At 42.0% G+C, this 15,669-nt stretch overlaps 1 protein-coding gene across 2 annotated transcripts in view; it reads right to left on the bottom strand.

Moving 5' to 3' along the window:
• nrp2a (neuropilin 2a) overlaps positions 1-15,669 on the bottom strand; it is a 122,882-nt gene that overhangs the window by 76,375 nt on the left and 30,838 nt on the right. For both annotated transcript variants that reach the window (XM_060898497.1, XM_060898498.1), the window contains exon 3: positions 12,479-12,660. In XM_060898497.1, the coding sequence (XP_060754480.1) occupies positions 12,479-12,660 (182 nt within the window). The remainder of the gene's footprint in view (positions 1-12,478; positions 12,661-15,669) is intronic.

Raw genomic sequence — 15,669 nt, 5'->3', positions numbered from 1 at the left:
GGCACGTCACTGACTAGCTAGCTTAACATTAAACCACCATGATTCCACAGGCAGATTCATATGTGCGTGAATGCATACACTTGCGCATGGGAGACCTGTGAGATGGACAGTATTGTACTAGTCAGTCACAACAAATTGCTGGAAATTTTTGTTTTGATGACAGATGATGGTCTTACATTGTATTTTTTTTTGTCTCGCATAAAGCAGTGTTGCTGTTGGGCAGTTATTAAGCTCGAGGTGTGGACCTGGGTTTTCATCAGGTTGGATTGTAATTTTAATTTTCTGAGCAAGCTGCATTTACAGCTATTCCACTGTCTTCCTGATTAACATACAGTGCATAAATACACATACATGTGTGCACACACTGTCAGAGCTGGGTCAGAACACTACCATGCTGCTTTGTGGGGGTGGGGAGGAGTGTTACAATTTTTAAAAAATGAAAATAACAATGGCTCTTTTTCAGTTCAGTTGTGTTTCATTTTGTAACATTCTATGAGACGTTTATTCGACAGGTTCTACAAGTTAGTCAGTGAATCCAGTCGGTTGCTTCAGAGACATGAGGTAGAGCCCTGCACTCCCACGGGAGTCCCGCGGGACTCGCGGGACCCGCGGCAAAGCAGTGCGGCGCAGGACAAATTTTGAAAGCTCATTGCGGGTGCGGGCGGGAGCAGGAGTGCACATATGCGGGCGCGGGCGGGAGCGGTGATAAGCTGCAGTCCCGCTAACTAAAAATGTGTTTAAAATAAAATTTATAAATTATTAATTTATGTCTATCATATATAATTTGTGCTGGATATTTTATTTGGCATTAATAAAAACATTTTAAGATGCCTAAATTTGCAGAGAGAGTCAGATTGCCAGATTGAGTGAGGAATGGCATCTTAAATTTGCCATTGATCACCCTAACGGGAAATCCTTTGATCACTCTAATGACTCGCCGTTCACACCCAGCCTCCAGTGACCCACACTAACATGATGCCTCAATGACACCTTAGATGAGCTGGTCATCAGAATTCTGATTCTGATCCAGGAGAGGATAAATAACTCTCATACGTTTCCGATTCCTTTCCTCTTCCGTGTTTGAGATCTCCGATCATGGCAGAAGAGCAGAGCTCCTTTACTGAAGCTCACAGTGCTTCAAAAGTAAGTGCTGCTTTAAAAAGAGGTACATTTACCGTTAAAAAGTCAAGAGTCCTGAAATCGGACATTTTAGTTAGAAATGCTTTACAAATGTAAACTGGGTTAGCCTAATGTTTTGTATGGCTGAACAATAAATATACCAAACTTCCACTTGGAATTACGTGCTCGCCTGTCTTTTTTTATTGTTTATTATTATTATTATTATTATTATAGACACTGACGAAGGCAACAGCCGAAACATTTGTCTCCTTCTGTTGCTAAAAACAACTGAAAAGAAAGGTAACTAAAAGAATAAGTTCGAGTGCGATCCATCTCTCCTTTCACACTAATTATTCATAGGAGACACACCACGGGAGAGCGCATACTTAAATGATTAGCCTATTTAAATAATTATTATTATTAGGTCTACATGCTGCCATTTCAACATTCCGAATTCAGAAACAAGGTAAATAATAACAAACGTGAACGTGAGCTGTAGATATTTATGCTCAAATCCACTCAAAGTAGGGGGCGGGGCACCATCACGCTGTGTCAAGACAAGAACTTTCGTGAGAAATAACGCGAATGTCTGCATCATGCGGGATTTGCGGGCGGGAGCGGGACAAAATATGGCAGGCGCGGGCGGGAGCGGGACTGAAAATCATAATTCTTTGCGTGCGCGGGCGGGAGCGGGACTGCACAATGCGGGCGCGGGTGGGAGTGGGACTGAAAAATCCGACCCGCGCAGACCTCTAACATGAGGTATTGTAAGCGTTGTGGCAATAATACAACAATTTGTTGACAGAAAATGTACTTTTAATACTTAAGTATTTTTAAAAGCAAGTACTTCAGTACTTTAACTTAAGTAAAAAAATTGACTTCACACCTTTCACTTGTATCGGAGTAACATTTGACCAGTGGGCTCTGTACTTTGACTTAATTAATGAAGTTGAGTACTTTGTCCACCTCTGATATCTGGATATCATCCTTTTCATGCCTTTCATTAGTTCTTGTCTTCACAGCAATTTACCAATGATTACAATTTTATCTCATCTCATCTCATTATCTCTAGCCGCTTTATCCTTCTACAGGGTCGCAGGCAAGCTGGAGCCTATCCCAGCTGACTACGGGCGAAAGGCGGGGTACACCCTGGACAAGTCGCCAGGTCATCACAGGGCTGACACATAGACACAGACAACCATTCACACTCACATTCACACCTACGGTCAATTTAGAGTCACCAGTTAACCTAACCTGCAAGTCTTTGGACTGTGGGGGAAACCGGAGCACCCGGAGGAAACCCACGCGGACACGGGGAGAACATGCAAACTCCACACAGAAAGGCCCTCGCCGGCCCTGGGGCTCGAACCCAAGACCTTCTTGCTGTGAGGCGACAGCGCTAACCACTACACCACCGTGCCGCCCCATTACAATTTTATATTTATTTTAAAAAATTACATCAATTTATTGTTATATTTATGTTTTTGTTACAATTTTATGTTGTGGAACATCAGCGGGACTAGCGCATGTCCTCACTCACCAGCCTTTCTTTTTTCTCCTCTTTCTCTTAAAGTTCTGAGACAAAGACAAAATCTGACACAAAAATCTGAGTTTGTGATGTTGCCAAGAAAAGGCAAAGAAGAGTAAAGTCCTCTGTCCTTCTGACCAATCAGAATCGAGAATTCATTCTAATGAAACAAGGCATATTGTTTTGAGTTCTTAGTAAATAGTATTTATCCAAGGGTTTAGTTACGTATGTGTGTGATCTTCCCTTTTTTTTTTTTTTTTAATGGGACAGAACGTGCCAGACTGTGATCCCCTCCAGAATTAGGCCATCCTGTCAAAGTGTTCTTCCATTACCCCATTTCTCTTTTTGCCTCCTGCCTCTGACCTCGCTGCGCATGCCAATATCACAAGACGGCACCATGCATGAGCTCATTAGTTCATGTTTATGAACACACTAAAACGTGCATGTTGACTCCTCAGGCCCAGGACATGCCCCCTTCTGCTTCTGGCACAGCAAATGACAGTTTGGCATTTGGGAGGCGTGGCTAGAAAAACAGCAAGTGGTTTGGTGGATACGGTTTTTGTCTCCCTAAATGGATTCCTTTCCCTACTTCCTTGGTGTGTGACAGAAGTTTTATAGCTGTTTATTGGGAGGAGCTGTAAGAGCTGTTATTTGTGTGGCAGGAATGCTTGAATCGACGACCAGGACTCTTGTTCACATTTCTCCAACAATACACCAGGTCTTTACTAAACTGGACATTTTATTTTTTAATTACTGTTTATTCTATTTAATTAAAGAGTTAAAATAGTTATAGTTATATATTGCTGCATCAATTTCATACCCGGAGTTCTAAAATAGTGAATGGTGAAATTTTCTGAGAAGTGTATTTTCCGGGGCGTCGTGGCTCAGGTGGATAAGGCGCCATACCATAAATCCGGGGACCCGGGTTCGATTGCGGCCTGAGGTCATTTCCCGATCCCTCCCCATCTCTCTCTCCTGCTCATTTCCTGTCTCTACACTGTCCTATCCAATAAAGGTGAAAAAAGCCCCCCAAAATATCTTTAAAAAAAGAAGTGTATTTTCCTCCTTTTTGCCGATTTTCCAGAATTCAGTTCTCTATTGCTCAGTCCTCAATCGTGTTGTCATGGTAGTTTAATTGCGGTCTTTTTTTTTTTTTTTTTAAGTAGCACAATGTATATTTTAGTAACTAAAAAGTGATAAAAGTTCAAAAATCCGTTCAAGACTTATGCTCACTGAGTGCCTGACCCAGAAGTTTGGGTGACACATATAGAACGTGGCACACTTTTGCCATCCCTGGGGAATATTAACTTGCCTTATTGAGCATACAACTTTGGGTGGATGAAAGAACAGGGGCAGCTGTTAATTTATACTTAATGGTTTCCATCACCAATGAGAAGGAAAGGAATTTTGTCCGGAGTCCAACTTCCACTAGTGTGCAGGTGGTTAACGTGGCACGTCCTGAATTGATCGAGCTCAAAAGAGACTGATAAATAAGGAGGTGGTGGTTTAAAAGTTTAAAGTAGCAATAAAATGCACTGCGTGAACAAGATGGCCTCCTTGAGGAGGGGCAGGACCATCGTATGCTTTTTTTATGTTATGACACTCATGTCATGGCGGTGCCAGTAGGCCTAAAGATGGGAAGTCTTCCGATACGAACCATGGCAACAGTGTCACAATCACGTCACTGAGGGCGGGGCAGCATCCCTGTGGCATGCGCTCATGGTAAAATGTGGTGTGATGGAACTAGGGCAGGAAATGGGGAGCATTAAGGGAGGGCAGGGTTTTCTTTTGGGGTGGTGAGGGGGGAGATGAGGAACTCTGGGGCGGGGGGGCTGTATGGAGGGGCATATAATCCAGTGTAGGATAGAAGGGTTTAGGTGAGAGGGATGAGTAATGGGGGTCGCAAATAAACAAGATTAGTCTGGCTATTGGGTGACAGGTTAAATCCTTGAATGCTTTTAATTATTGCCTTCCCTGAGCTTTCAGAAGTCAGTGGGGGATTTTCTTAACCTAATTTTCTTCCAATATCTGCCAATTTCCATTTGCTACCAAAGGCAAAATAGTTAGCAATCTGGGCACGTCAAATCCAGTAAAGTTTATTTACTTATTTATGAATCACATTAAAAAATTTAATGTACCAAAGTGCATTCACATTACATCAAGCTAAAAACAAAAACATATTAAATATATAACGCAATACGCAATGAAAAACACAATACCGGGAAATCTAAAACACATAATACCCCGTCAAAACCCAAGGCATTGCACCTATTAGGGATGTAATCAAATATAAATACATTATTCAGATTGAACAGATGGATGTTTTCAAAAGAGACACAAAAGAAAGGAGGTGCACTACACAGTCAGGAAGATTGACAAGACATCTGATTGAGACCAGAGGTGTGTACCAGGACTTGGGTCCTGTGGGACGCGATAAAAAAAGTCGCTGGAGGTTTTAACTTTCATGCTTGTGGTCAGTTACGAAGCTCAGAGGACAAACAATGACCACATTTCAACATGATGGCATCATTAGTAACTGCCTGGTCAGGAACTGTTGATGTTTGTTTATATTTTGGGAAATAAAACCAAACTTTGTTAGAAAATATAAACAGCATGTCCAAGTAAAAATAATAACTGTCAGTGTAGGGTGCCACAAACATCCATAGTTGAGACTGATTATGCACTAGAACAGTGGCGGCTGGTAGTCTTTCAAACAGGGGAGGCTGGTCGGTTACGATATTTCCAGATTTTAAAAGAAAAAACACATCAGTTTTGCTCATACTCTTGCCTCTGATCTGGCTGATTGTTGGCAGGGTCACAAACTGTGAAATAACAGGTTCTTTTGGCCCATTAGCCTACTGTCCAATATACATGATGGTGGTGTTGGGGGGGGGGGGGGGTATATTTTAACATTTTATATTTTAAAATTGTGGCATGTTGTTTAAAAATTGATCATTATTGAAAGCAGCTCTTTGTCAGGAACCTCAGCATTCAATGACACTTTGCCTACATTTTACTTATTTTGAATGAGAAATGTTTTATTGACAATTTTGATAACCCTTCACTTTTAATCCAGGTCTGTAGTGTGAAATGTTCTCGGCTGTGTTTTTGTTTAAAAATGTTTTCCAAATTGTAGCTGTGTTTAATTTATATCCAGAGAAATATATATTCCAATATAATATACTCAGCATAAACATTTTAAATAGATTCTATATTTTTGGTCCATCCATGACATATTACTAAAGTAGCCTATTTACTGTTGTTGATGTGGGTCACTTGCTGTTAGCCAATTCACTTTCTCGTACCAGGAGAGCTGAAAGGAATGAGTATTATTCCCTGCCTTTTTCACCAAGTCAATTTGAGGTGTTGGTCTACCCTGCTCTTTAATTTTAATTTTTTCCTCAAAAGGAAGACTGGCAAATGGCTTCGCCAAAATTAAATCAGCAATGCTTGGCATCCGTGCGCAGCTTTCTTGCTAGCTGACTAGCCCCCTCAAGTTCAGTCACTCAAATAAACAAAATTTCTGGAACTAAGATAGCAAACTTGACAACACTATATTTGCACTTTATTTACAATGAAAATCAGGGCTTTGAACCGGAATTTTTTTCCTATTGGTTCGTTCCGAACAGAAATGGAATTTTAACGTTTCCGGTTTGGGGTTCCACCATTAAATAGACGTTCCCGAACCGGTTAGAACAAAAAATTTTCGTTCCCGGAACGGTTAATTACGTTCCCTGTCAGCGGTTTAACAAATGGCTATAAAATTATGTCTCTGTCTCATCCAGCTTAAGCCAAATGTAGGCTAATTCTATTACAACCTTCATTAAATAAGACAAGAAATAATTCAAAACAATTATTATTTCAAATATTGGCGATTTGGATTCTCAGTATGTCTTCCCATCTACACAAACAGAAAAAGTGCCAAAAATGAAAGGTAATTCGTTTAGTGCGTTACCAAAGGCTAGTCAGGCCCTATAGAGGGCTACCGCATGACGTCACCGCGCCGCGAGATTTTGTTAGGCGCCATATTGGAAGACCAAGTACACATCTATGCAAGTACATACATACATAAAACAAACTACACCTGAAATGTAGCCAGGGCCGGTTCTGCCCTAATCTGGACCCGGGTGCAACATCGCGCAACCCCCCCCCCAAAAAAAAAAACACCAGTCTAAATCAGGACAACCATCACATAACTATAACTATAAACATTTTATATCAACTATTTTAACTAAATGGGCTATAATAAATAAGCCTGCAGGCAGCCACGGCAGGCTGCCTCAGAAAAGTAACCATTCAGTGACACAACTGAAAGCCTGCAGCCACGGCGGGCTGCCTCAGAAAAGTAACCATTTGTCCTACCTTAAAACTCGTTTTGCATTTTCTGCCTCCTTTTTTGTATTTTCGACCCTCCGTTTATTTTCTTTCCTTTTCTGAAAACCCGATTTGTGTCCAGGCATTTTGTTCTGCTACCCATGAACTAACTCGTCAGGTCTCGTCTCTCGAGCCCGCGATGATTCCCGTGGGAAGGGCAACAACTGATACATTTTTACAAACAGCCAATAGACAGCCAATAGGGAGGTTGCATCGTTCAGGCTCTTCTTTGCTCAGACACTCAGTAATGCACTTACTCACTAGTAGTCCACCCTCCCGCTCTCTCCATTCAATCAGCGAACGTCACACAGGAAGTGAACCCCAGCGGGTCATAGAAACTTGCGCAGGAGAAGAATGACTATTTGTAGGCTACAGAAACTTTGAGGAACGAAATAAAAACTGGTATTAACCAGTTACCATTATTTTTAATAAGCGTTTCTGTTCCGGAACATAAAAAATAATAAAGTTTCTGGTTTCGTTTCTGTTCCATGTGAAATAGAAAAAGTTCCCGGTTTTCGTTTTCGTTCCTTGAACCGGTTCAAAGCCCTGATGAAAATATATACAAACTAAAAAAGCTGGTAGAAACCGTATGTAATGAATGAAATCGAAATGTAAGCTGATCTCTTACAATACACCACAGCACTTGCGAATCCGCATGGGACTGAACTGAAATTCACCGCTGCCTGTCTATATTTGAAACGAGCTGTCAATCAAAGAAAATATCCGGCCGCTTTCACCAATCACCAGTCTCCTCGCGGAAACTGCCATGTCCCTCCCATGTGAGGCTCGGAGTCCGTAGGCGGGCATTTTCGCAGTATTTGTCCAATAACCGTCTTGCATTTTGAGATTGAAAAGCACATCGCTCCCAAATGCCATTGAAGTGCACTGAGGCTGGGAGTCCGTGAGACTCCGTGGGCGGGCGTTTTCGCAGTATTTGTCCAATAACCGTCTTGCCTTTTGAGATTGAAAGCGCATAGCTCCCAATGCCATTGAAGTGCACTGAGTCTGGGCTGCATCGCGCTGTCGAGGGGGAAAAACTCATGCACACATTAGGCGAACTGGGGAAAGTTATAACGGAATGATTTCGCACTGTAGTTGGGTTGAGCACATATATTTCTATGATTCGATGTTCGTCATTTTTAGAGGAGGCTGAGCCTCCCTCGTTGTCTTAGAGCAATCGCCCGTGCACTAGAATGATGTAGCTGAGATTGAAGAACTGTTGATATTTTTGTCTGATATTTCAAGTAGAAAAAAAATGGATTGAGGCCACACCGACTTCTGCTTTAAATCTGATTACAGATATTGATATTTAGAGAGCACTAAACAGATAAAGGTAGTGGTGTTGTGTTACACCCATAACACCTATACCGCCTTGTCTGTAGGTATAAGAATGCACATCATGTTGTCAAGCTTTTCCACCACTCAGCCAATGTAGAACGGCACCAAAATACACTTGGCAGTGAGTGCTAACACCTTAATTCTGTTTATCTGACCTAATCGATGCCTGTGATGGTCTAAAATGGCTCCAAACTGTGATGGAAAGAGCAGTATGCCATCATTTTTGCATCATTAGACCAGGACCAATCCTACAGTCATGAACTGCAGTCACACAGACAGGTTCCAGCAAAAGCATGCAGCCAATTTGCACAAGATTTGAGGCCCGGTTTGATGGGAGAAAAACTGTCATCTCAGGGTTCTACCAAACTAGTGATGAACAGAAAATGTGACTGGTTTGGGCTATAGCTTAGAAGTAAACATAGATAATGATGGCTGCTAGTTCATTAACACAACACCGCATTCCAGTCATCCAAGCAGAACTGAAATAAAAGAGCAAGCAAGTTTCTTCCCCCAGGGTTCAGATGGTTGATTTCCTGCCCCATCCTTCGAGAGTTCAGTGACTCGGTGTTCTTGTTTCCAGAGAAGTACAGAAAAGGCACACGTCTTTGAGGACTGCTTAATATGAAAGATCCCTATCTCCTGAAAGTGTGCTTCCCATCATAAACAGACAGTCCACACACCCTCACTCCCACGTTCGACGAGAAAAACAACTCTGAATGTGACTGTACAGCGACGCACTCTGCAAAGCTCTCCTCGTAGCTTGTAAGCTGCAGTGTTCATGGAACTCCTTGGCCTGAAATCCGACATCCGAAAATAAACAGCCATCTTTTTTTTTTTTCCTTCCTCCAGCACATGGAAAGTGGGAGCAGCCGTCAAACAGCGAACATATGCCGACCATACACTGTGACATAAACACACCCACACGCACTTCACTCTGTCACCAAAGTGCACACCCACACACTTTTCATGTTGTCAGCAGGCCAGGAGAACAGCGCAGATTTCTCCACAAAAATGGCAAAAGCAATTCACGTTTGTCAATCATTTTTGTAGTAATGGACCACATTGTGCGAGCGGTTAGAAGCAGTGGCTTGTAAAGGGCTTGATGAAAATGCCTATTCGGTAGTGACGTCACCATTTCAAAGAAGCAGTGATGAGTCATTCCCACAGTTTTGGTCTGTTTGTACTGTAGGTCTTTAATTTCAAAAAAGACATGATACCATCCTTATATCATTTAACTGCAGGTTTAAATTAAGTTTAGCTATGAAGATTTTTCTTACAAAATGTAAAGTATATTTGTAAAGTTAAAAGTATCATGTTGTTGGTGCAGGTTTGCTGGCAGGCTTCTGGCTGCGCTAAATATCATGAAGACATTTCTTTGATACAAGATCTTTATCGAGTATTGTGATGGTGATGATTGTGATATTTTGGTCATTTCACCCCACTCCTACCTTTAACCGTTCTGTAACCATCCAACCTTCAAAGTGTTAACCATCTAAAGAACCTTCAGAGAACCTTTGCATTAATAACATTACTATTAGACTATTTTTTGTACCATAGTGTCCTTATAAGGGATCCCTTAAAGGTTCTACACAGATCCATTCAATAACACATTTTTCCAATCCAATTAGAACCCCTTTTGAAAGCAAAGAAGCCATAACTACCCAAGAACCCCTGAGGAACCTTTGTACATGTCTAATGTACCTACCGAAGAGTCTTGGATGTTACCATTGACACTCATGACCATATTTGTTAGTAACTTGTCCCACCACTCTCAGGGAATCTTTAACGTTTCTGTGTAGGCCCCACAACAAAAGAGTTTCCCAATCCAAGTGGAACCTCTTTCAGAAGTAAAGAAGCCATAACTACCCAAGGAACCCCTAAGGAACCCTTACCTAACTTAAAGTGTTTGATGTTATTATTGACACTCATAACTATACAGGGCGGCACGGTGGTGTAGTGGTTAGCGCCGTCGCCTTACAGCAAGAAGGCCCGGGTTCGAGCCCCGGGGCCGGCGAGGGCCTTTCTGTGTGGAGTTTGCATGTTCTCCCCGTGTCCGCGTGGGTTTCCTCCGGGTGTTCCGGTTTCCCCCACAGTCCAAAGACATGCAGGTTAGGTTAACTGGTGACTCTAAATTGACTGTAGGTGTGAATGTGAGTGTGAATGGTTGTCTGTGTCTATGTGTCAGCCCTGTGATGACCTGGCGACTTGTCCAGGGTGTACCCCGCCTTTCACCCGTAGTCAGCTGGGATAGGCTCCAGCTTGCCTGCGACCCTGTAGAAAGATAAAGCGGCTAGAGATAATGAGATGAGATGAGATGACTATACAGTGGTGCTTGAAAGTTTGTGAACCCTTTAGAATTTTCTATATTTCTGCATAGATATGACCTAAAACATCATCAGATTTTCACACAAGTCCTAAAAGTAGATAAAGAGAACCCAGTTAAACAAACGAGACAAAAATATTATACTTGGTCATTTATTTATTGAGGAAAATGATCCAATGTTACATATCTGTGAGTGGCAAAAGTATGTGAACCTTTGCTTTCAGTATCTGGTGTGACCCCCTTGTGCAGCAATAACTGCAACTAAACATTTCAGGTAATTGTTGATCAGTCCTGCACACCGGCTTGTGTTTTTCTGTATAACTTCTTGTCCCACCACTCTTGAGGAACCCATACATAGGCCTATACAACAGTGTTTTCCCAATCCAAGTGGAGCCAATTAGGAAGGTGTAGCTCCCCCACACCAATAAAAAATAAATAAAAAAAAACCTGAGGAGAGTCTTGGATGTTACCAGTGACAGCCATGACCACATTTGTGTGATGCTCTATTCTTTAAAAACAAATTCTGCTCAGTAACTTCTTGTTTCATTACTCTAGGGGAACCCATAAAGGTTCTACATAGGTCCATGCACCAACTGTGTTTCCCCAACCCAAGCGGAACCCCTTCAGAATTATAACTATCCAAAAAACCCTGAGGAACCCTCATCTATCTGAGAGTCTTGGATAACATTCATTGGCATCCATGAGTATATTTTTGTGGTGTTTTATTCTTAAAAACAAATTCCTCTCAGTAACTTTTTGTACCATACCACTTCCCTGTCTGGCATCTGCAAGCTACAAGCAGAATGTACACATCCCCAGGGACGGGAGATCAGAGTCCAATTATACGGGCATTCCTTGCATGTTTGCATAGGGATGAAAAGAGTTAAGCATTTAAACCAACCCCCAACCCCCCCTTCTCCACCCCTCCTTTTCCCCTAAACTCAGTTTATTTTCTTCACCCCCTTCCCTTGATGTTTAATTGGTCTGGGATTGCATTGGTGTAATTGTATGCGGACGTGTAGCACTGTGCCTGACTGGCATGCTGTGGGCCTGAGGTCTTCTGACCTTTTGAAAAAGAGTAAAAGGTTACTCTGACAAGGGTTTGGGGTTTTTTTTTGTTTGTTTTGTTTTGGTTTGGTTTTTTGCATAATGAGGCCAACTGGAAATTGGTGATTCTGACTCTCAAATGATTTGAAGTGACTGGTGGGAGATGGTGATACATCTCAAAGAATCGTCTGCAAAATCTTGGACATCATGTACATCCAGTTATCTTAACAAATATCTGTCTGTAATCATTAGTTTCTACCCTGTTAAATAAAAATAGCTCCTAGTGGTATCTTTGGGTGGTTAACAGTTCTAGGTTTCTAATGAACTTGGAACCTTTTCTGGAAGGATAAGTTATTGTCAGGATCTAGAAACCTACAGCTGTCTCATCTGAGGCAAGTAAGTAGCGTTTGATCCTGAGCTTGGGTTTCCTTCAGGTTCTCAGGTTTCTTCTCACCTTTTAAAAAGATGCTAGGAGGTGAATTGGCTAAGCTAAATTGCCACCTGGTGCATCTTTTTGAACTAGCTATGCCTGGTTAGTGTTGCTCTTATTGGAGAGAGTAGTGCCATCCTCCCCACCCTGAGAGCTCATTCAGGTTTGCTGTCTTGCACTCCAGCCCATGGTTGGCTGTTGCCTTGTCAGAATTCTAACTCATGATCTCTTGATGACGGGGCAAACAGTTTTTGGTTGAGTCTCCCAAATAAACCCATGTATAGTTCAAACCCTAAATAGTAAGTTGAAGTTCACTCACCAGTCTTGTGGATCTCATAACGCAGTGAGAACCCGGCGCCCTGGTGAGCGTAATCGGAAACAAACTTGATGTGGACAACAGGGCCAGAGGAAGTGATGGCTGGGGGAGCAATGTTGCTGCAATGCCGCCCCAGAAGTTCAGCAGAGTCCGAGTTCCCGTCTCGAATTTCGATAAAGTCATACCTTAAAAAAGAAGCAAAGGATTCATGATTCTTGGTCCAGTGTTACTAGTATACATTTACTTACTTACATTTTTCTTCAGGGTCCAATTCATGATTTTTGTATCCCCATACCCCTTTTTGGAGGTGTAGTGGTAAAGTAATATCACCTTACAACCTTTCATCAATGTTAATCTTTTCACACTGTAAAGACAAAACCAGACAGAAAACTAAAGCACATACTTTTGTTGACAAAAAATGTCTAGTTTTCAAAGAGTCAACACCAAAAAAAAAAAATTTTTAAAAAGTGCAACCTGGGGCTACACAGCAAGGGGTTTTTTTTTTGTTTGTTTTTTTGTTGTTGTTTTTTCAAATGCAAGAGAATTTAAGGAAACGTATTTGAGTATGACCTGGGTCAAGATCACCTTTGAACCTTGGCTACCAGTTGCCTTCCCATAACAAAAGGGCATTCCTTGCTTGTCACTTCAAAAACAAAAGACAAAATCCAGCTGTCTCACCGAAACCATTTCGTTCCATCCAACTCCAACACCATGCTGTCTTGAAATACCGAGTTCTACCACACGCTGTTGAAATCTTAAATCTGATTGTTTAGAAGGTATTGATTTACTTTTCTACAAAAGGTATCTCTGACATTTTATTATAATTCTAATACACTGTCGCCTCCAAAGCAACAACCTGCACAGTTTGTATGGCGGATGTGACGCATCGGTAATTCGAATGGGTGTCATCCCTCCCCGCTCCCTTTACAAGCACTGGTCTGGTCCTGGTCTTGATTTGGTCTCGCTCTTCCTTGGTCTTGGTCTCAAACCCTCAAAGGCTTGGTCTTGCCTCGGTCTCCGGACTTGGTCATGATTTAGGTGGTCTTGACTGACTAACACGAGAAGCTGTCAGGTGACTCCGCTTCATCACCACGCCATTGTGCTTTATTCCTTACACCAAAAGGTTACTTTTTTTGCTACGTCGGCCTAACCAACCTTTGCAAGGTGCCATCCTGTCTAGGGTCTCAAAACTTAATTGAAAAACTAATCTGAGGAAATTTGCAAACCACATTGAAGCACTCCTTTCCCCATTTAACCAAGCCCAAAATCGAACTCGGATTAAAAAAAAAAAGCCCTTTGCTTCTACTCACCACCAATTAGCCTCGTGTTCGAAACCACTAACCATGAAGTCCTCAAAATAGCCAAATCAAGGATTCATAAACCCATTATCCCCTTATTTATAGTGTATATATCTATTGATCTTTTTCCAGATAACGTTTTAAGACGCCTCTCTTCCCAAAAAGAAGAATGATCTATTTCAATCATTAGCTCACATGCTAAAAATAAGGCATTTACAAATCCATGGAAGACCTTCAGGATTTATTTTGAATACAAGTTAAGAATCATTAGGAATGGACTTCTATCAGAAACGTTTTATTTTTCAGGTTGGAGTGTAGCTTCAGATGCTTATGTCTACATGTCAGTGCAGTAAAAAAAAAAGAAGTCCCCATGAGTTAAGAGTCCAGATTTTACGATGGAGTAAATGTTTTTCCTCTTTCTGGCAGTTGGTGATGAGGTTTTACCCCCGGGTTGAAATGTGTTCAGCACTCCAACAAGGCCAAAACAGGATAAAGTCATGACAAGACACATTTTTGACCTCCTTCCACCACCCCCACCTTGGCGCACACTCTTCTGCTGGCTGTATACAGAACTGCTGGCTCCAGCAAGTCACCCAAGGAATGTGTGTGTGTGTGGGTGGGTAAACCTGACACTACACAAGGCCACTCAGTCTGACATAGAGGCACAGGTGTGGTGGAGGTTCTCCGGCGCCAACACAGGCTTCAGGTACACCAGTGCTAATTTAGACTCTCAAGATGTTTTACTTCTGGAAGTGGATTGGATATAAAACATAAACACACACACACATCACAGCGCTGTTCAGTTCTGCTTTCCGAACGCTTATATTAATGTGCATGATAGTAACAGCTTACACAAGGGCTTCAACGGTAGACTTTCCATATACACAGATTTGAAAAAACGTTGACATAGTGACGTTTTCTGTCAGATGTTTGTTCAACATGCACCAGTGTCCACAATTTGTAATAATTCAGATGGAAGGCTGTACGTTTTCTGACATTTTCAGGACAGAGTTGTTTGTTTATGCTTTGCGGTTTCTCGGTAACATGACAAGCTATGTTTTTGTTGTTTGTTTGTTTGTTTGTTTGTTTGTTTGTTTGTTTGTTTGTTTTACTTTAAGGGAGAAAAAACAAAAAGCTAGTGAGGAAATGGCTATTTAAATCTGCGGATGTTCCGAAATGGATAAAAAGTATGATGCGATGTTTTTCAGTCTCATCTCATCTCATTATCTCTAGCCGCTTTATCCTGTTCTACAGGGTCGCAGGCAAGCTGGAGCCTATCCCAGCTGACTACGGGCGAAAGGCGGGGTACACCCTGGACAAGTCGCCAGGTCATCACAGGGCTGACACATAGACACAGACAACCATTCACACTCACATTCACACCTACGGTCAATTTAGAGTCACCAGTTAACCTAACCTGCATGTCTTTGGACTGTGGGGGAAACCGGAGCACCCGGAGGAAACCCACGCGGACACGGGGAGAACATGCAAACTCCACACAGAAAGGCCCTCGCCGGCCACGGGGCCCGAACCCAGGACCTTCTTGCTGTGAGGCGACAGCGCTAACCACTACCACCGTGCCGCCCATGTTTTTCAATATGCAAAAAATTTGTAGTCGTTGGTGTAAGAAGAAAAAAACACACCGGAAAATAACAGAAAATTTGTCATTGAATATTTTCCCATAAAAGCATTGTTTTATTCTGAATTCTAAGAGGACGAATACATACACTGACTGAATACCAAATACACTCAGCACTCACCAGCCACTTTATTAGGAACACCCACCCATCCACCTGCTGTTTCATTCAGTTCTCTAATCAGCCGAACCCTTGACAGCAGCACAATGCATCAAATCATGCAGATACAAATCAAGAGCTTCAGTTAATGTTCACTTCA

This window comes from Neoarius graeffei, chromosome 18, assembly GCF_027579695.1.
Source record: "Neoarius graeffei isolate fNeoGra1 chromosome 18, fNeoGra1.pri, whole genome shotgun sequence".
Lineage (NCBI taxonomy): Eukaryota > Metazoa > Chordata > Actinopteri > Siluriformes > Ariidae > Neoarius > Neoarius graeffei.
This window is presented reverse-complemented; position numbering and strand designations above follow the sequence as displayed.